At 38.5% G+C, this 19,334-nt stretch overlaps 2 protein-coding genes across 3 annotated transcripts; both read left to right on the top strand.

Annotated features, from left to right (window-relative positions):
- The first annotated feature begins 3,827 nt into the window (after positions 1-3,827).
- On the top strand, positions 3,828-7,576 carry LOC122656511. The gene is made up of 2 exons (XM_043851065.1): positions 3,828-4,108; positions 5,821-7,576. The coding sequence occupies exons 1-2, from the start codon at positions 4,006-4,008 to the stop codon at positions 7,416-7,418; spliced, it is 1,701 nt and encodes a 566-aa protein (XP_043707000.1). The 5' UTR covers positions 3,828-4,005; the 3' UTR covers positions 7,419-7,576.
- Positions 7,577-9,653: 2,077 nt separating this feature from the next.
- Positions 9,654-16,735, top strand: LOC122653621. 2 transcript variants are annotated; one of them, XM_043847526.1, is made up of 4 exons: positions 9,654-9,848; positions 10,298-10,432; positions 15,029-15,216; positions 16,360-16,735. In XM_043847526.1, exons 1-4 carry the CDS (start codon positions 9,787-9,789, stop codon positions 16,548-16,550), a joined length of 576 nt encoding a protein of 191 aa, XP_043703461.1. In that variant the 5' UTR covers positions 9,654-9,786; the 3' UTR covers positions 16,551-16,735. The 2 variants fall into 2 exon arrangements, with proteins under 2 accessions (XP_043703461.1, XP_043703460.1); XM_043847525.1 differs by having other exon boundaries at positions 9,655-9,848; positions 10,295-10,432.
- Positions 16,736-19,334: the final 2,599 nt, after the last annotated feature.

Below are 19,334 nucleotides of genomic sequence, written 5' to 3' on the forward strand. Positions count from 1 at the left end.
TTGTATAAGAGAATTAACCTCAGACTTAGACTGCATCAAATAAAGCCAAGTTCCCCGAGAAAAATCATTCACAATGGATAGAAAGAAACGGGCACTAGACAAAGAGGTGGTGCGATATGGACCCCAAACATCAAGATGTAACATTTTAAAGCATGCAGTAGTCGTAATAGAACTATTAAAAAACGGTACTCTAGTCTGTTTAGCCAATGGACAAATATGACATAAACATTGTTTAAAAAAATTCCAGAGTCCAAAGTCTTTAAAGAGGAAACAAGAGAATAACCGGGGTGACCCAGGCGACAGTGCCAAAGGTCAAAAGTTGAATCGGCAGCAGCAGCAAGTGGGGAAGTAGAGCGGTCCAAGAAATAGAGATCACCAAGGCGTCTACCCATCGCAAAAATCTTCTTCGAGCGTGGGTCCTGAAAGGTACACAAATCATGTAAAATTAACATGACATTTAGTGGCGAGAGTAAGTTTAGGAATGGATAATAGATTAAATCGAAAAGATGGAACATAGAGAACATTATGTAAAACAAGGGAGGGTGTAAGCAAAACAAAATCAATATGTGTAACAGGGGATTGGGTACCATCTGGTAATGTAATGGGGATAGGGTGGAAATGAGGCATAATGTTAGAAAATAAACTAGAATCCGAGGCAATGTGATCCGTCGCTCCAGAATCCAAGATCCATGGATTGGAGCCTAAGAACGTGTGGAAGCAACAGTTACCTGCGAGATTGGCCAGAGGGTGGGTGTTACCAGTGGGCACCAACGTTAACAAATGTTGTATCTGGGCAGTGGTCAGAGTGGGAGCCTGCGTAGCACTCGGGTCAGCAGTGGAAGCAACGGCAGCAGCCATGGAGGGGCGAGACTGGGACTACCCACGACCACCAGAACGCCTAGGCTGCCGAGGGGTCCAACCATCAGGGTAACCATGCTTTTTGAAGCATCGAGACTCAGAATGGCCATCCATGTCACAATAGGTGCAGTGATAATGGGGCTTGGAGCACTGAAATAAAGATGTCGAGGAGTCCTTGGAATTGGCATGGCAGCATGATCGAGAGTGGCAAGGGCAATTGCATGGATGGAGCATTGGCCCTCCTCCTGCAATAAGAGGGAATATGCTTTTGGGACTGATGGTAATGGGTCCATAAGTAGAGTCTGGCTGCGCACAGCATATGAATCTTTCAAACCTTGCAAAAAATCCATCAAGTAATCTATCTCTGAGATCGCAAGAAGTTCAGTAACTGAGCCACAAGTGCAGGCTGGGAGGGATCGATACGAAGACAACTCGTCACAATGTCCTTTCAGCGTGGTGTAATATGCAGAGATGGAGTCCATGCCTTGGCTAAGAGTGGATATAGCGCACCGTATTTCAAAAATACGTGGCTCATTTTTTTGAGAGAACCGAGTATGTAAATCGAGCCATGCATCCCTGGCTGAATCAAACCAAAGAATGCTGTGTGCGATGGTGGGAATCGTCGAGTGCACAATCCATGAACGAACCATGCTATTGCATCTGATCCAATGAGGAAGATCAGGAGAAGATGCAGCAGGTCGGGGTAGCGAGCCATCAATGAAAGAGATCTTGTTCATGGCCTCAAGAGCCATGAACATAGCCCTGTGCCAGGTGGGAAAATTGTCTCCATCAAGGGGAGGTGTAACCAATGAAGCATTTGGCTGTTCGGACGAGTGTAAAAAATACGGAGAGGTCACCGGCAGAGAAGCCGGAGGAGCAGTAGCAGCGGCGGGAGTGTTGGTGTCGCCCATGGATGCAATAAAGAAGAAGAAAAAATGAAAAAGGGAGGATCAACCTACTGATACCATGTTAAGATAATAGACATGGATTGATTTGGATTGCCGTGAATGGCTTATCTGTTTGTATTGATTGATTACATTATATAGAAAGATTACATGAAATAATAAAGGTAAGATACAATAATGAAAGATATACAGGCTGATTTCTCTCCTACCAATATACAGGCTAATTTCTCTCTACAATATCTTCATCATCCTAGTTGGGATGAAGATATAAATGGTAAGAACACACACATTCTCTCTCTCTCTCACCCCCACCCTTTCCCCTTGCTTAACCCTGTCCTGTCCACGTCAATGGGAAAAGGATTTTCTCCAACCATGGCCGGAGCTGGAGGGTCCAGCCCAACCAAACCAAGGGTGGGTTGGTCATTTCACAGGTGGGTCCCAGGTCAGCCCCACCTGTGAAATGACCTGCCCCTTTTTTTTGGGGGGGGGGGGGTTTCGAGCGCTGGACACTCCAACTCCCACCACGGCTGGAGGAGAGCTAGGTCCACTTCAATGCCACCAATTTTTTTTTATGGGAAATAAAAATTAGATTACCAAGAGGAGGATTTTCATATATTGTCCGGGGTATACAAAAAATCACAACGGCCCACTAATGTAGTAGGGGCGAAATATCGAACTATGTCCAAAATACCATCTGATTTATACACAAAAGAAACATTAGTCTTAAAAAGATCAAAAGATTGAGTTAACAAAGAAAAGGTGTTCCAAGACCAAGTTGCCTTCTTCGGGTGAGTGAAAAAATGTGGGATCTTGATGTTTCCGCACCAAACTTTATGGATGGAGATGTTCTTATTTTTTTCGTATATTGTAATCCTTCCTTAAAAAATTCCCTGCAGCTCAGCATCAAAGGCATTGGGAGTTTGTTCAAATCCTGCAGTAATTACAGTGAGAGATCCAGCCAACAAAACGTAAAAAGCCCAGAAAGAGGTTCTTAGAGTTGGGTTAGCAATCCCCCTGCATATTAAAATTAGGAAATTAAAAAGAGGGAGGGGATCAATGTAGGGGTCCATTAAAATACATGAAATTACATCAGTATGATCATCAGATAGGGGAGAGGAAAAAAGAAGATGAATATTCATATTGGTGATCTACTATAGGACCGAATTAAGGACAAACATAGGACCAGACTTCGCTAAGCCCTTAACAACCTTGTTCCGAAGAGACCAAATATAATAGCAAGTTACAATAAAAACAGAAAAAATACCAAGAAAGAGAAAGCTTGTCCAGATATTCATCACTGAAAATAGAGACACAAAGATTAGTAAAGGAAGAGTGAGCGAAACACTTGGTTCTCAATCCAAGAGGACCTGCATCCCAGAGATGCTTAGACCATTCGCAAGAGAGGCAGATGTGTCAAATTGACTCTACACAAGAACCACAAAAAACAAAATATGGTTCGATTGATATCCATATGGAGAGGATAACTTTAACTGGAATTGCTGCACGTAAAACACGCAAAAAAAAATTAATTTAAATTTATGACGTAAATATAATCTCCATAGAAATCACCACCACTTGGAGAAAATAGCCTTCAAGAGGGGCAAGTAGGATGACAGATGAATTTTACAGCAGTGAAAAATAGTTTAAAGTTGGGTTAAATTATCTTTCATAAATGGTTTTTTTTTTTTTTTTTTTGGAGTCATGAGTCCTACACTTTACACAGTGGTTTATCCGATCCGATTCGGCGGCCGATCCAATCCCAATTTCTAGAAGCGTGACGATGAAACGCCCAACGAAAGCTACAAAGCAAAGGTTTGAATGTCTGGTGAAGAAAATTAACCATAACGACCTCTCTCATCTCCTCAGTCCTCAGTCCTCAGTCCTCAGTCCTCACCCAACCCAACTTGAAGAAAGGTGGAGAACGAACAACATTATCTCTCTCGCTCTCTCTCTCTCTCTCTCTCTCTCTCACTCTCTCACATGAGTCATGAGTCCTACGGTAGTCTCTCAAAATATCACTTTCCTCTCTGGGAGTGTAACAGTTGTTTTGGGGAGGGAGGGAGGGGGGGAGAGAGAGAACCCATCACTTTCCTCTTTTCTCTTTCAATGCTGCAACGACCGCCGTACATTCTCATGGAATTGGAGGAATATATTTAGGATCTGAATTGGGAAACAAATATTTCGGAGACCCAGGATAAGAAAACTTGGAACATCCTTTTGTTTTTTTTCCAAGAGTTCCGAGATGTTTGGGGGCAAATGTTTCTTTTGGAGCAGAATCTCTGCTTTGTCGTCACCTGAACCGGAGCCTTTCTCTCTGCTGGCACCGCTTCCGAAATGGCCTGAAGGTAAGAATTTGAATACAAACATATAAATTTTTTTTTTCTGGAATTCTGTTGTAATTTTATTCGTGGGCTTTGGTTCTTCTTCTCTTCTTAACCTTGTTTCCGTTTCTTCTATTCTTCTGTTGGTAGTATTTCTTTCTGGTTTCTCTGGTTGGTATTTCTGGGTTGTTAGATCGTTCTAGAGATGTTCCTTTTTAGTACTTTCGTATTTGCTATACCTTCTGGGATGCTGATATGGGATCTGCGTTGTGGTTTAAAACTGCAAAATTATCCCTGTTGGATGGTCCTAACTCCTAAAGTCTTAATCCTCCTTCTCGTTGCCCAAGGAGTTCAAGATGTTAGCTTGGCAATTTCATTACCAAATTAGAGTGGGTGTACAGGCCAATCAAAGAGTCGATTCTTTCTTGAAACTTAAGATTGATCTGTGTGGTTTTATGTTGTCTGTTACCATACTATATTTCTTCTCTTTTATGGTGACAGCTGCAAATCCCTAATTCCAGAGTTTTAATCCTGGATCATCTTTGTTTTGTGGTTGAATAATGATTATTATTCTGTGTTCTTGTACTTTTTTGTGACCTTACCTATGGTTTTAATATTTTCATTTACTTATTTCCAGGAGAAAAAAAGGTGGAATCATTTAAACTTTTACTTTTCATATTCTTTTTCTAATGTATCACAGGTTCTAGATGTTGATGTTCATGCACTTTCTATGAGCACACTTAGCTAGCTCTACTTCTGTTTCATTTGATTGCTTCATAGGCTGTTCAGATTGTTACAGACAATTCGTCGATACTATTTGTTTTCTTCACTTATTTGTAATTATGTATTTTTAGAAATTGCCTTGCTGTGCTATCAACAGCAATATTTTTTAGTTACCCTTGTGCAATTTGAAAATCTTAGTTAAAATCCATCGGCAGAATTATTATCACATTCTTACACTTCTTTGTTTTAAATTTTATTCCATTTGTGCAACTTGTAACTGATGGATGTGACTTTGTTTACTGTCAATTGATTCATCCATTATTCCAGCTCTCCAGATGTTCCACTTGGGTTAGGATGAGGAGTACTAAAATTTTTTGTCTGTCCCATTGATGATTCATAGAGTTATTTATTTTCCCCTTTTTCTCATTTGAAAATTTGGCTCTAGTTGGACAACAATCCTTCACACAGTGCACCCCTGCACAGACACAACTGGTAATTTGTGGGTTTGGGTTGCCATAGTCATATATGGGTCAATTTTGGGTTTACATGTATGGCCAATTACTAAATGGATCTTAATCGGGTTGAAGTTGTTAACCATCTTAATCCTTCTGAACTCTGTCAAGTTTTCAATAATAAGGGTTGAGTATATCATGGTGTTGTATAGTTTTAGTTTTTCTCCTCCTTCTATCTTCATTGCAATTGGACAATTTTTGAATGTTGGACTTTGTAGGTTAGTAGTATGAGACAAGTCATGTTTGGTCGTGTTTGATAAACAACTCATGTTTGTTGTGTTTTTAGCTCTTTAGTAAATTTGTTGTGTTTTGGTAGACGAATGTTGCTCTGTATGCATATCATGACTTGATGCAAACCCAACACAATACAATGCATTGCCATTCCTGCTACTGGGGTGACTTTGTTAATTTTTCACCTGGGCTTGTCTTGAGAATTTGCTGATCCCAGTTGTCCTTTTACCTCAAATACTTCACATATACTGAATTATTTCATTTTTCCAGGTCAAGGTTTTGCCGGTGGAATAATTTGTCTAGGAGAACTAGAAGTGATTCAAATCACCAAGTTTGAGAGCGTTTGGAGCTGCAGTGTATTGAATGATAACAGAAAAGGTGCTACATTCTATAAACCAATAGGAATACCAGATGGCTTTTTCAGCCTAGGTTACTACTGCCAACCAAATGACCAGCCTTTACAAGGGTTTGTTCTTGCTGCTAGAGAAGTGACTGCTTCTGACGCAGAAGGTAGTCATTTTTGCCACAGAAGTGACTCTCCAGCTCTTACCAAGCCCGTTGACTATACACTAGTTTGGAGTATAAATGACTGGAACGGTGACATTCATGATGGATGTGGTTACTTTTGGTTGCCACAAGCACCTGAGGGTTATAAAGCTATGGGGTATGTGGTCACTAAAAAGCCAGACAAGCCTTCACTTGAAGAAGTGAGATGTGTCCGAGCTGATCTCACAGAGAACTGTGAGGCCTATTGGTTAATTCTTGAAGTGGATTCAAAATCTCCCAAGTTTCCATTTTGGGTTTGGAAAATAAGACCTAGCCATAGAGGAATGTGGGGAAAAGGTGTATCTGTAGGAACATTCTTCTGCAGTAGTTCTGGAGATGAGCTGAATATTGCATGCTTGAAAAACGTCAATTTAAACCTGCATGCAATGCCAAGTCTGGAGCAGGTCCATGCTCTTATCAAGCACTATGGGCCTACAGTTTTCTTCCATCCAGATGAGATATATTTGCCTTCCTCTGTTTCATGGTTTTTCAAAAATAGAGCCTTGTTATACAGAAAAGGAGAGTTAGATGGTGAAGCAATCGATGCTAGTGGCTTGAACCTTCCAAATGGTGGCACTAACGATGGAAAATATTGGATAGACTTGCCAAATGATGATCGGAGGAGTACTGTTAAATGTGGCAACATAGAAAGCGCAGAACTCTATGTTCATGTGAAACCAGCCTTGGGAGGAACCTTCACTGATATTGCAATGTGGGTCTTTTGTCCCTTTAATGGGCCAGCCACTATCAAGGTTGGAGTTTTAAGTTTTGCACTTAGCATGATAGGGCAGCATGTAGGTGATTGGGAACATTTCACACTGCGTGTGAGCAACTTCACTGGTGAGCTCTGGAGTACATACTTCTCACAGCACAGTGGTGGTGAATGGGTGGATGCATGGAACTTGGAGTTCATTGAAGGGAACAAGGCAATTGTTTATTCGTCAAAACATGGTCATGCAAGCTTCCCACATCCTGGGAGCTATATTCAAGGTTCTGAGAAGCTGGGGATAGGAGTGGAGAATGATGCTGCTCGAAGCAACTTTTATGTGGATTCAAGTGTCAACTATCAGATTGTTGCAGCTGAGTATCTCGGTGATGGAATTGTGACAGAGCCATGTTGGTTGCAGTATATGAGAGAATGGGGTCCAACCATTGTATATAAATCACGTTTGGAACTGGAAAAGATAATCAGTTTTCTCCCGGTGCTGATGAGGTTTTCTGTGGAGAACATTTTTGACAAGATCCCGACGGAACTTTCTAAAGAGGAAGGACCCACTGGACCCAAGGAGAAGAATAATTGGGAGGGAGATGAAAGAGGGTAGGTTAGTTTTATTGTCTGGCTTATCTTCAAGGTTTCATAAATATTTCCCTATCTGGGTGTTTAAGTAGTCCTTTGTTGTAACAGTATGTATAGTTGTCATTACTGTCATCATATTTAAAAAAGTGGGAGATGTACTTCCCCTAGACAAAATTCCTCTAGGAAAGGAGCCTTTTTTTGTGTGTGTACGTAGGACTGGGGAAAGCAAAAAGGACAGCTCATGGTGTACCAAGGTTTTAGGTTCTTGTTTAAAACAGGGAATTAAATTGTTCAGAAGTAGTTGGAGGAATTTTTATTGGAAAAAGATTCAGACATCTTGAGTGGGAGAAATGTCTGTGCAGATGATAATAAGGATGGTTATGATCTATATATCAAAACAACTGTCTGACAGTTTAACAAAAGCAAGCTCTGCTCCCATCAATGTTCCATCTTTGTGCTGAATGAGGTGGCAAAACCTTAGCAATGAATATAATATCACTGCATTTGCTTTCAGAATGATTCAAGACTGTAGCAAGTGTGAATATGAGCATTTGTATATGTGATTTCTCTTGTCAATTTAAAATCTTTGGGTGCAAAGTTTCCAAATAAAAGATAATGCATTTTAAAGCTTTACTAGGTAAAAAAGTTCCCCTCACAAAATGCAAACGCACATCTCGCTTCAGAAGCTGTCATGTTTACTAGATAGGCCACTGAATTTGATATGTGATCTATCTAATTACAGGATCTCCCATCTATCCAACTCTTCATTGATAAAATTAGATGTTCATGTCATAGAGGGAGCTTTCTTCACATCCACAGTAGAGGAAACCTCTCTCCAATTTCTTCAGTAGAATGGGAAGCTTTTCCAGTTCTGTGGCCTAGTAGTGTTGGCATTTGGCAATGATGGTTTGGATACATTTTGAGTTCCCTTAGTAAGTCGTATTTCAAATTTGGTGACTTATCTCAACACGGGGTTTGTCTACATTGGGAGATTCCCTATTTCTTTTCAACTCTTATTAATTTTTAAACAGTAATGACTATTCCAAACTCAAAGCAAGCATTACTGCACATGAATTGGACTTCATATCAATATCTGTTTAGGATTTAAGATCAAAACAATGGCAATGCTCCTACAAAGTTTGAGTATCAACTTACACAAGCACATTATAGATAGCCTTCCCAAGTCTTTCAGATGGATCTCTCTCCCAATTTTTCTCCCTTTAATGTTTTAGTTCTTGGGTACCGACCTCAATTAATGAAAAAATGAGGGCAAATACAACCTAAATGGTATCTCATTTCATGTTTATTGGCATTTTTTCTCATTTGTCTAACTCAATCATATAGCTCTTTCCTTGTTTATTGATGTTTTCATTTTATTTTCAATCATCTACTTGCTTCATACCATTTTTTCAAAATTAAAATATTTTTAAAAGGATTTCGGTCCTTTTGGGTAGTTGGTAGAGAAATAAAAGGAAAAAATAAAATCAAAGACCGAATTTCCCTCCACCCATGGGTGAATGGGATCCCATTCACCATGGGGCAGGAGAGGGCGGGAGAAGGCATCATGAGGGTCTTTTGGGAAAATACTAAAACCCTATTAGGGTTTGTGAACCCTAAGATAATGAGTGAACCATCCTCTATGGGTGGGGGAAACTTTGTCCTAAAATCAATACTAAAATAAAAACTTTCGTAACCATTACCTAAAGATAATTATATAAGTAATTTCCAATCATTTCAAATTCTGTTGTTAAATTTTACTCTAATTTGCAATCAAACCCTTTTGATTTAAAAAGAAAAATAAAATTTGGATCTAAGTAATAGATCACTTTCTAGTTATGTAGCACCTGTAGTAGCGTAGGGTCAATGAGAGTATACACAAGGAGATTTACTTGAATGGAGTTTTTAATTACAACGGGGGCTGAACAGTAAATTCATGCAATTCTGTGGCTGGGCACACGAACCCACGCGACCCATTAGCATCCTTTTTCGCAAAATTTAATTACTAAAGTATGGTACACAATCATAATTATAAAAAAAATAAAAAAAAATTTTAATCAATTTCACTTACCTTCCCCTCCTTTTACTTGAAACCAAACGGAGCCAATGGATTTTTCAGTGTTTTTAGTTTGGGCTTAATTTTGTTTGGACCGAAACAGTGAAACTGAAGCTTCAAATGCAAGCTGGGTAGCGTGGGCCTCCTCCGTTCACAAAATTTGGGTTCATTTGACCTGCTTATTTCAGGGCCGTACAGGAATGCGTTCCTACGAAGGCAGTCTTGCTCTTGTAAACAGGTAGAGCAGAAGAGAAACAACTTCAAGAGCCGTATGGCTTTCTAGCAGACTAACAAGTACAGTTAGGGGAAGAAGGAGACCTTTGAGAGAGAGAGAGAGAGGATGCTAGGAAAGAGGTTGGCTTCTACCCTTCTGAAGATTTCTCCGGCAACCCAATCTGCGAGGTAAAAGAATCCTTCATTTTCACCCAAAAAAAAAAAAAATTCCTTCAAAACCTTGCTATTAGTCTCAGGAATTTGCAAGTTTCAAATACCCCATTAAGACCCATATTACGTCTCAATGTTTCTGTAGCCAAAGAATTCGAATTCGTCTTTCATCAAAAAGTTCAAAGAAAAACGGAATATGTAAAAGAAAAGATCACTTGACCTATAATTCACAGTAAGCCATTTGCATAATTAAATAATTTCAGTGGTTACTTAGGGGTTGTTGTTTGGTATTCATGATACTAAGCTAAATTTTATCTTTTATTAAAGGAATTGAAGGGACACGTTTTTTTTTTAATCAGAAGGACAAAGGATCTCATTTCTGTTAATCTCAAATCCTTATTTGCTTAATTTATGTGAGAAGCCCCATTCATTGTCTTCTAAATTTGGGGGGGAACTTTTTGCAGGCTTTTTTCCCAGTCTACGGAGGAAGGGAGGACCAAGAATTTGGGTCGCAAGGTGGTCTCGGTTGTGTTGCTTAGTCTCACAGGTGGTGTTGCTTTGAGTGCTCTGGATGATCTTGCAATTTATCATGGATGTAGCAGGTATTCTGCAATTTATATTTAATTTTTTTTTCCAAATAAATTTCAAATTTTGGTTGATGGAAGAGGAAGTTGAGAGCATGAATTTGATGGACAAAGAAAATAATTACTCACAGATTGCTTGATTGCATTGTTTTAGAGCTCGTTTCAGTAGTTGTGTTGGTGGCTCTTAAGATAACGCTAATTACAGTAGTGACTCCTAAAACTAAGATAGCCCTAAGTTTCTTGGTTTCTTTGTCTTGTTTCTTTCTTAGACTAGAAGCTGACCTTGGATTTTGGGCTGTGCTACAAGAATCTCATTTGTCTGACACAATGCCATACTCCATTTTGAAAGATTTTATCTTTTACATTTGATTGTTATTTATATACTCGTTTACTTATAAAAGGAGCCATATTAGCAATTTCTACGTAGTATGAGCTTATCTAGTGATTTCCATTGTATGCTGTGTTGTGTGTTTTCTTCTATTAAATGATTCTTCAATTGCGGAATCTTTGGACCAAAAAAAATTCTTCTTTATGGACTCAGCTCTGTAATTGCTATTACATGGGCTTTACACTGAGGTACTTTTCTCTTGAGAACCGGAGATATTTGATATTTCTCAGAGCTGCTTCTCCTCTACAAAAGTTGTGAAAAATCACTGGTTTTTATTTATAAAAGAAAATCCTGCCTGGAAGTACCATATGATCGAATCTATCTGATAATGCAGATATACTCTTCTCTGTCTCCTTCAGAAACTTCCTGAATGAAGGTTAATTAATTGATTTGGCATTGTCAATTTGTAGTCATACATTAAATCCAAGGAATTTTTCCTTTTACGACAATATAATTTCTCTCGTTCTATCAAGGCATAGGTGTTTGGAAACAGCCTCTGTGTGAAAGCAGGGGTAAGGCTGCCTACATTATGACCCTCCCCAGACCCTGCAGTGGTGGGAGCCTCGTGCACTGGGTATGCCCTTTTTTTTTATCAATGCATAGGTGTTAATATCTTGTTTCAAGGGAGATTCTTCTTTGGGTCATGAAAATATGACTGGCTGGATGTTTAAATTTCATTCTTCCTGGGTTTTGAAATAAAACCTCTAGGCAGGCATGGATGACCGACTAGCTTACAGCTTCTTTTAAGGTGAATTTTAAAAAACTGCCAACCTGATAGTTGCAATCAGGGGAGCACCCTGATGGACCATGATGTGTAAGGATTTATTTTAGTTTATCTTTCTTAATCCTGTTTTACTTTATTGACTGTGGGGTCATCCAATGTGGGTTGTCAGGATTGGCCCAGTCCCCTGATGCTGCTCATCAAACTAGCAAAACTCCTTTGTGAACTAAATTTTCATGATGCTGCCAATATTAGTTGTCAGTTATTAAAATGAATGCATTCTCCCTACTTAATATAGGGGAGAATGAAAATATCACCCACCTGTGGATCTTTATCTGTTTTTTGTCTTTATTTTTCATAATTCTTTTGGTGGTATTTCTTTTTAAATTATTCTTCAAGGCTTACAAAAGAAAGCTGGATTTTTCAACCACGACTTAAAGGGAAGTGGTACCAAATGCCAAATGGAGATACCGGCATACATTATAAAATGGTTTTATCTATAAATTAAGTGGAAAGAGGTGCTGTGGCCTTAGCACCCTCCTGCTGCTGCTGCTGTTGTTGTTGTTGCTGTTGTACCAATTTGTTCTTTTTTAATGAAATTATTATTCTTAAAAAGAATGGCAAGAGATTTGTATACTGAAATCTTATGTGGGCTTATATTTTTAGACAACTCAAGTGAGTGTTTTTGTTGTTGATTAGAGTTACTAGGTATCAGATCTCTCCCCATAGCATAAAAGCAGTTATGGACCTTATAAGTATTTCTCTGTCATTTCATCTGGTCTTCTTAATCTTTTCTTTACCCAACCCATAGTGTCCTTGTCATCTAGCATCTAGAAATGATGGTTATTATCTCACTTTTCCAAGAACCCTTCTTGTTGTGGCTTTGGGTTCGCTTTGTATGTAATGATGGTTCTTATCTCACTTTTCCAAGAACCCTTCATTTTGTGGCTTTCGGTTCTCTTTATATGTGTAGAGAATAAGGTTAGAAAAGATGATAACTGCAATGAGCACATTGAGGTGCATTAGTTTGTTTGTCAAGGAGGTCATGTCTTGGAGCATTCATACTCGGTCATTTTAATGAGGATCAGAATTCAATTGTCTTTTTGAAAGCACTTTGTCAGCAGGGTTCAGTGGTTGATGATGGATGTCCAGCTGCATCCTGGGTTACTAGTTCAATGTAGTCTGACATTTAAATTTATTCTAGTTTCCTTATAGTTTAATGCAACTTGGATTCCAAAACCCTAATTTTGGGTCACTATGGGTCCACCCAAGTAATAAATATCCAATTATAAGAAGTAGGGGCAATTCTGTAAATATTCTGAAGTTTAGTAACCTTGAATAAGAGACATTCTGAAAGAGAAGGATTTATCTGGAATTCTGATTAACATATGGGATAAGATAGAATTAAACTCACAGTGCAAGGGCTTTTGGGTATTTATAATAGTTCAGTCCTTTTTTGTGAATGAGGGAAATTACTCATCCCTTATCTGATGACTGACTGTAAGGCGGTAGAGTTGTTTGGGTTTCAGATGAGGAATCTCTCTCATTTGGAAACCATTCAACCTGAAACTTTGGGGATAGAAACCGCATTCCTAGGCCCCTCAAATGCGAGAAGTATTAAGTTGAAAGAATAAGCAGCAAGAGAACAGAACTTCTGAAACAAGGTTTGACGGAACCACTAACTGCAGTAGTTTCTGGTTTTGATCTCACAGCAGATAGAACTTTCAGGTTTGATTTTTAGGTCTCTGATCGCCCGAGGAATGGCAGCATATGCCCTAGGTTTCAGATCAAACCAATGGGGGCTGTCAAATCGAGAGACTTCTTAGTTTGGTTATGGTTTACTGCTAGTAGTAGATTTGATACTGTTGCAGGAATAACAGCTCGGAAAGAAAGAGTGAAGGAAGGGAAACAGCGAGGAGAGAAAGAATAGAGAGAAGATCAAACCTGTTAAGGAGAATGATTGGAGAAGGAAAACACCCAAGGAATGAGGAGAAAGCACCAGTTGAACCAACTGTTCGGCTCTCACAGCAGCTTATACTCAAATAAATTCCATTCCAATTTCTTTATTCATTCAAATCTGAAAATCGATGGCTACATCCAAACATATATAGATTCTCCTAAAACGTAAATTGACTCCAACTAGGAAACTGGAAACTATCTAAAACAGAAACAAATCTCCTACGTATCTAATTCCAAAATATAAAATAGAATAAAACATAAATTACATAAAGGAGAGGGTTCTCTGAGCAAGCGCGGTAGCCTATGCCCCCTCATATAGATTTTTCTATTCATTTTTTCTTCCTCTTTAAAAAAAAATTAATAAAAAAAACCATGTGAAGAGGTGTATGCTATGCTGCTTGCTCATAAGACCTTTTCCCAGTACTAAAATAAATCACAAATAAAAATCTCCCCACCAACCCTTATTGGACCAAAATCTTGGTTTGGATCTGTTTTGACTCAGTCTGGGTTTCCAGATCGGGTTCCAGTCTGGCCATACAGATGCAACTGCATCAAAAGGTGTCCTTTGTTACTAAAACCCTGCGCAAATAATTGGGCAGCCAATCCACACAACTTGCATTGTTTTGAGTCTATTTCTTTTGCCCTTTATCCTTCCTCATAAAACCTTAATCTCAGTATGCCCTAATGTGATTTAGATTCTTCTGTTAATCATTAGGAATAAATTAGAAATCAATTTGTTGTAAACATAGAAGAGAATCAACATACTTTACTGTAGGAAAGTACTTGCTTGAAAGTACTGATTGTACATAAAGGAGTACTATCTTAGTTGTTTTCTGAATACTACCATTTTGCTTTTGTTTCTTTACTTTTTGTCATGCTTTCAACATTATCCTTGTATTAAGCTGCATCATTCTGTTTGAGTGACTATGTTGAATCTGTAGAAGGAAATTTTAAGTTGCACTACTGGTACATTGTGCAATTCATGTATCCATTATATTTCATGCGATAAAAGGCAAAGTTTGGTCACATATTCATTAGGAAGAAAAAGAAGAAAAAGAGTACGAAAGACTTATTTTATTTTCTTTCTGGATAGGTAACCCAGAAATGTATTGCATTCATTATCCAGCATATTTCATGTGATAAGAAAATTTGGTCTTATTCATTACTCATTAGGAAGGGAAGAAAAAAGAGTGAGGAATTTTTTTTTTTTTTTTAATTTTCTTTTTGGATAGGTAACCAATAAATTTATTGCCAATAAAAAAACAAGTACAAGACAGAGAATAGAACAACTTCAAAGGCCACCAGCCGTAGTATATAACAACAACATCAAAGGCCAGAGAGGCCTTAAAGGAGTCCTAAGCAAGGAGATAACCAATTAAATTTGTCCCCATTTACCCCCACCCTAGCCTGCTTACCGGCCATTGCATTGGCTGTTCTACATTTGAGACTTGCATGGCTAAGCAATGTGTCCAACCTACATTTTACCTGTTCCTGTGTTTTGGGGGAAACTAATTATTTGCATTGTCATGCATGGATTTTATCTCAGTAAGGCCATGGAAAAAGCAAGTCAGAACCAAGCAATTAAGGATGCTCTTGGTGAACCTATTGTGAAGGGCCCATGGTACAATGCATCACTGGCAGTTGCTCACAGGAGGCACTCTGTATCTTGCACATTTCCAGTGTCTGGACCACAAGGAACTGGTGTGTTTCAGTTGAGGGCTGTTCGTCATGGAGGTGAGTGGGTTACTTCTGTCTTTTGGCATTGTTAGTTGACAATGACACAAGCTTTTGAATACCATTTTATTAATATTTGGAGCTTCACATGGAAAATAATCAGCAGATGTACAAATCGACAACTCTAACAAGAAAAAATTGAAAGAGATTACTTTTCCACTTCGTTCTCTCCTTATGTAAGACCTCCCATAATGCAAAAGGAATCAATTCTATCCACTAAGAAAATTAGCACGAATATCTTTCAAAGCTTCTTGAACATTCTAGAAATGCAATCCACCACAATTAGGTCTTAGTTCACAATGGCCGTCTTCATCTTCTATTACTTAGCTGATTGAGGATCTCTTTAATGAGCCTTCACTTGAGAAGATAGAAAGGCAGTTCATCACAGTATTCTTATACGGGCCCTTGATATCTTAATATTTGGTACAATGCCTGTTGGAGAATTGCATCATTGATAAATCTATAATAATGAGTTTTTGGTTTCATAAAAAAAAATAATAATAATAATGAGTTTTTGGTTGCTAATCAACTTGGCAATTGACGTTGTACTCTCATGCTGCTTATTACAAAATATTTGAAGTTTCTCTCGTTCATTATAGTGGATGACTACCTTTAAAGCTGTTTCCTTGAAACAATGTCCACCCGTTTCAAGTGCTCATAGATTCATCAGCTCTTGCTTCATGGCTTGGTTCAACCTTCTTTAAAATGAAATTGTAACCTTCACTAGAAACCAGTACATAAAAGGGTGGGCAGGGTTCTCAAAATGTTAATGTTTCGCTCTTCCTTTGACAAAAAGATATTTAGTTCTACAATTTTTCTTGTGATGATATGGTTTCTTATACGTGATAGCTTTTCTTACTCATTTAATTTCTCTTGCATAATAGATGGCCACAATGTTTGATGGGGAAAAGGAGATGCATAATATAGCAACAAAATTGGTTAATTAGCTGACCCTTTTTTTTTTTTGTTCATTTGTAACATGAGTTGCAAGACTTTCATTATGGAAATGACTTTTCTCTGCTGACTATGTATTCCAGCTCTAAATTGACATGAATGTAAAAAAAATCACTAGTTTCTTATAGGTTTTCTGATCATTCTCCCCTAAATTGTTCTGTTGATTATTTACGTGCTCTATATTTACAGAAAACACATGGCTTTCATTTTTCCGGCCTCTGGACTGGGAGATCCTAATTATGGAAGCTCTTCTTCATGTTCCTGGGAATGAAGAGAAGAACCAGACATTTCGGATAAGTATTTCAGAAGACACTCCACCGCCTGCATTTAATGAATGCACCAGTTGTAAGCTTCAAGAATCAGGACCACAGAAAAGGTGAAACAAACATAGTTGGGTCAGATAAATTTCCTTTTTCTCCCCGCCCCCTCTTCTCCTTTTCAGTTTCCAATTGAATTTGTTGTCTCCTTATGAGTTAGGGGGTATTCTTCACAGGGAAGACATGCCATTGAAGCCACGAAATGGATTTGTCATCAGAATAAATTCTGTAAAATTTTGGGTTTTTTTTTTCCTGGTTCATACTCGATGAATTTTATGAGATTAGAAAATGATAAAGCAATTGCAATTGAGTTTTGCAACTTTGGCTCTGTTTATCTGTCCAAAAAAAACCATAAGACAAATTTTTTCAGGAACCTGAGCTTCATTTGTTTTGATAAACTGGCCAAAAGTAAAGCTCCTGACAAAAATATTCATGAAAGAAATCAATAATAGTTGTGAAGTACTCACTGCATCTGATTTTATTTAGCAATAATACGACAGGAGGCTCTCTTCTCCATATAATATCCAGAGGATTGTAATCCTGGACTTAGTTAAGCTAAACTGTGGACCGCTTTGAGTTCGCTAAAGACTTTGATTTTCTTATTTCCTAATTTATACCAGGTGTATATATGATAGACCTTTTTTATAAATGAAGGTTAAATTTACATTTGGAATTCAAAGGGGGGGCCATTCTTTAAACCTTTGTTATAGGGGTGGCAACAGGTAGAGTAGGATCCAAAGAGAGGGTAGCACTCCTTACTCTTGCTGTACCCTTCCCTCCCCTCCCCTCCTCTTTCCCATTCAGCTAGCAAAGGAAGACCCCTTTTAAGGTAGGATAAAGTTTTCCTCCCCTTTTAAGGTAGGATAAAGTTTTCCTTCTACATGGGGAAAGAATCTACTGCCTTTATTATTTCTCTCCCCTAGAGGAGAGATGTACTAAATACCTTACCACCATCATGACTCACAGTGAAGGAAAACCTCCTTCGTCTTTGGTGAAGGGGTGAAGAAAACCTGCCCTTAACATATCCCTCTCCAGTTGCTAAAAGGGTAACGAAGCTTTACCATTATGCTCCAAAACTCCCTTTCTAATTGAGAAGCTGGTGGTTGGGACTTGGGTGGTGGGTTTTTTTTTTTTTTTGTTGGGGTTGGGGGGGGGGGGGTTGTTGATTAAGGCAAACCAGTTTCTCTTCACTTATGCTATAGTTTGTGTTCAATTGCAAAATCTTCATTGAATGTTCTATTCCAATGATATTTTGGCTTCTATTTTTTCTTCGGTTGGCTCATGGTTAGATATTTAATGTCCCAATAGCATTGGGAGTTTAAGCACTATTCCTGCAGCTCGTATTGCTTTACCTCTCTCCCAGGAAATGGTAGCTTATGTTCTGGTTGACACAGGTGAAGAACAAATCTCTCAAGTTCAAATGGAATATGAATATTTGCTTGAAAATGTTTGTTCAAACTGTATACATACAGGGCACAGGGAACAAGTCTGTCCATTTCAATGTAGACGTGATCTTAATTCAACTGATTCGTCTACCTCCAACCTGGCGGTTGTCTCTCCATTTCCCAAAGCTGCTATCCCTCCTCGCAGGGTCATCCTTCTTCCTCCCTTCAACCCTCCCCAATCTCTGTTGAATTTGTTCAGCTCCTCCAAATCAGATACCCTCCCACATCTCATGCTTATAAAAGGCGATTAGCATTAGGTAGTTACAATCTTGCATCAGTTAGCATCAGATTTCTTCTTCCATCTCTGTCAATCTGCTTATTGGTATTACACAACTGTTTACATGAGTGTTTCTCCATTTATACAATATTCGCAATGGAACTCTCTTTATCAGATACATGCTTTCATTGATAAACCTTGGTTATTATCTGGAGATCATAATTCTATTCTTTCACCTTCTGAAAAGCAAGGGCGGTACCCGTTGGTCGTACTGGCATCATTATAATTTTATTCAATTTGTAAATGATACTGGTCTTATTGATCTTCCTTTTAAAGGAGCCAAATTTAATTGGAGCAATGGTCGAAAAGGGATGGCTTGACTTGATTCTATGTACCTCTTCTTGGTTATTCTTATATCCTCGTGCTATTGTTCATCACAATGGTACGGCCAGTTCTGATCATAAAGCTCTTATTCTTCAAACCAAGGGACCAACTAATCATTTTCCCAGGCCTTTTCATTTGGAGAAGTTCTAGTTGTTGGAAGAATCCTTTTCGGATGTGGTTGATCGTGTTTGGAATACTCCATATCCTGGACCTTATTCCTTTGTTTTATGTGAGAAATCCAAGTCCTTGAGCTCTAACCTTATATAATGGAACAAATACACAGTTGACAACCTTCAGAAGCGGATTATGTCTCTTCGTCATCAATTAGATACTCATCTATTGGTTCCAGTTCAACATCGATCGTCAGGGTTCTTAGTTCGAACATGAGAGTTTCCTCGCCGCTTCTCTGAGATGCTCTATACACTAAGAAGAACTTTTATGGGAGTAGAAGTCAGGAGAAAATGGGTTGTAAGCTGGAGATTCTAATACGCAATATTTTTCATATGACTACTATGAAGAGATGAGCTCGAAATCAAATTAGATTTCTCAATTATCCGGGTACAATAGTGCAGACCAGAGCTAATATAACTTCAACCATTTAGGAGCATTTTCAATCTAATTACACTGCATCTTCTATATGTTCGGATGCAAACTACTTTTCACTAATTCAAAACAGAGTTTCCTATGATGATAATATGTTTTTACTTGCTCTAATGACTGATCCTGAGATTAAAAAGACTCTCTTCAGTATGTCGTCTAATATATCACCTGGACCTGATGGATTCTCTGGGCCCTTCTTTC

Source organism: Telopea speciosissima, chromosome 3, assembly GCF_018873765.1.
Source record: "Telopea speciosissima isolate NSW1024214 ecotype Mountain lineage chromosome 3, Tspe_v1, whole genome shotgun sequence".
In the NCBI taxonomy this organism is placed as follows: domain Eukaryota; kingdom Viridiplantae; phylum Streptophyta; class Magnoliopsida; order Proteales; family Proteaceae; genus Telopea; species Telopea speciosissima.

Excerpts from the sequence above, each read along its gene's own strand:
- LOC122653621 (XM_043847525.1), top strand. The coding sequence starts at position 9,787 with ATGCTAGGAAAGAGGTTGGCTTCTACCCTTCTGAAGATTTCTCCGGCA. Across the intron at positions 9,849-10,294 it reads CCGGCAACCCAATCTGCGAG|GCTTTTTTCCCAGTCTACGG; the intron begins GTAAAAGAATCC and ends AACTTTTTGCAG. Across the intron at positions 10,433-15,028 it reads ATTTATCATGGATGTAGCAG|TAAGGCCATGGAAAAAGCAA; the intron begins GTATTCTGCAAT and ends ATTTTATCTCAG.
- LOC122656511 (XM_043851065.1), top strand. The coding sequence starts at position 4,006 with ATGTTTGGGGGCAAATGTTTCTTTTGGAGCAGAATCTCTGCTTTGTCG. Across the intron at positions 4,109-5,820 it reads GCTTCCGAAATGGCCTGAAG|GTCAAGGTTTTGCCGGTGGA; the intron begins GTAAGAATTTGA and ends TCATTTTTCCAG.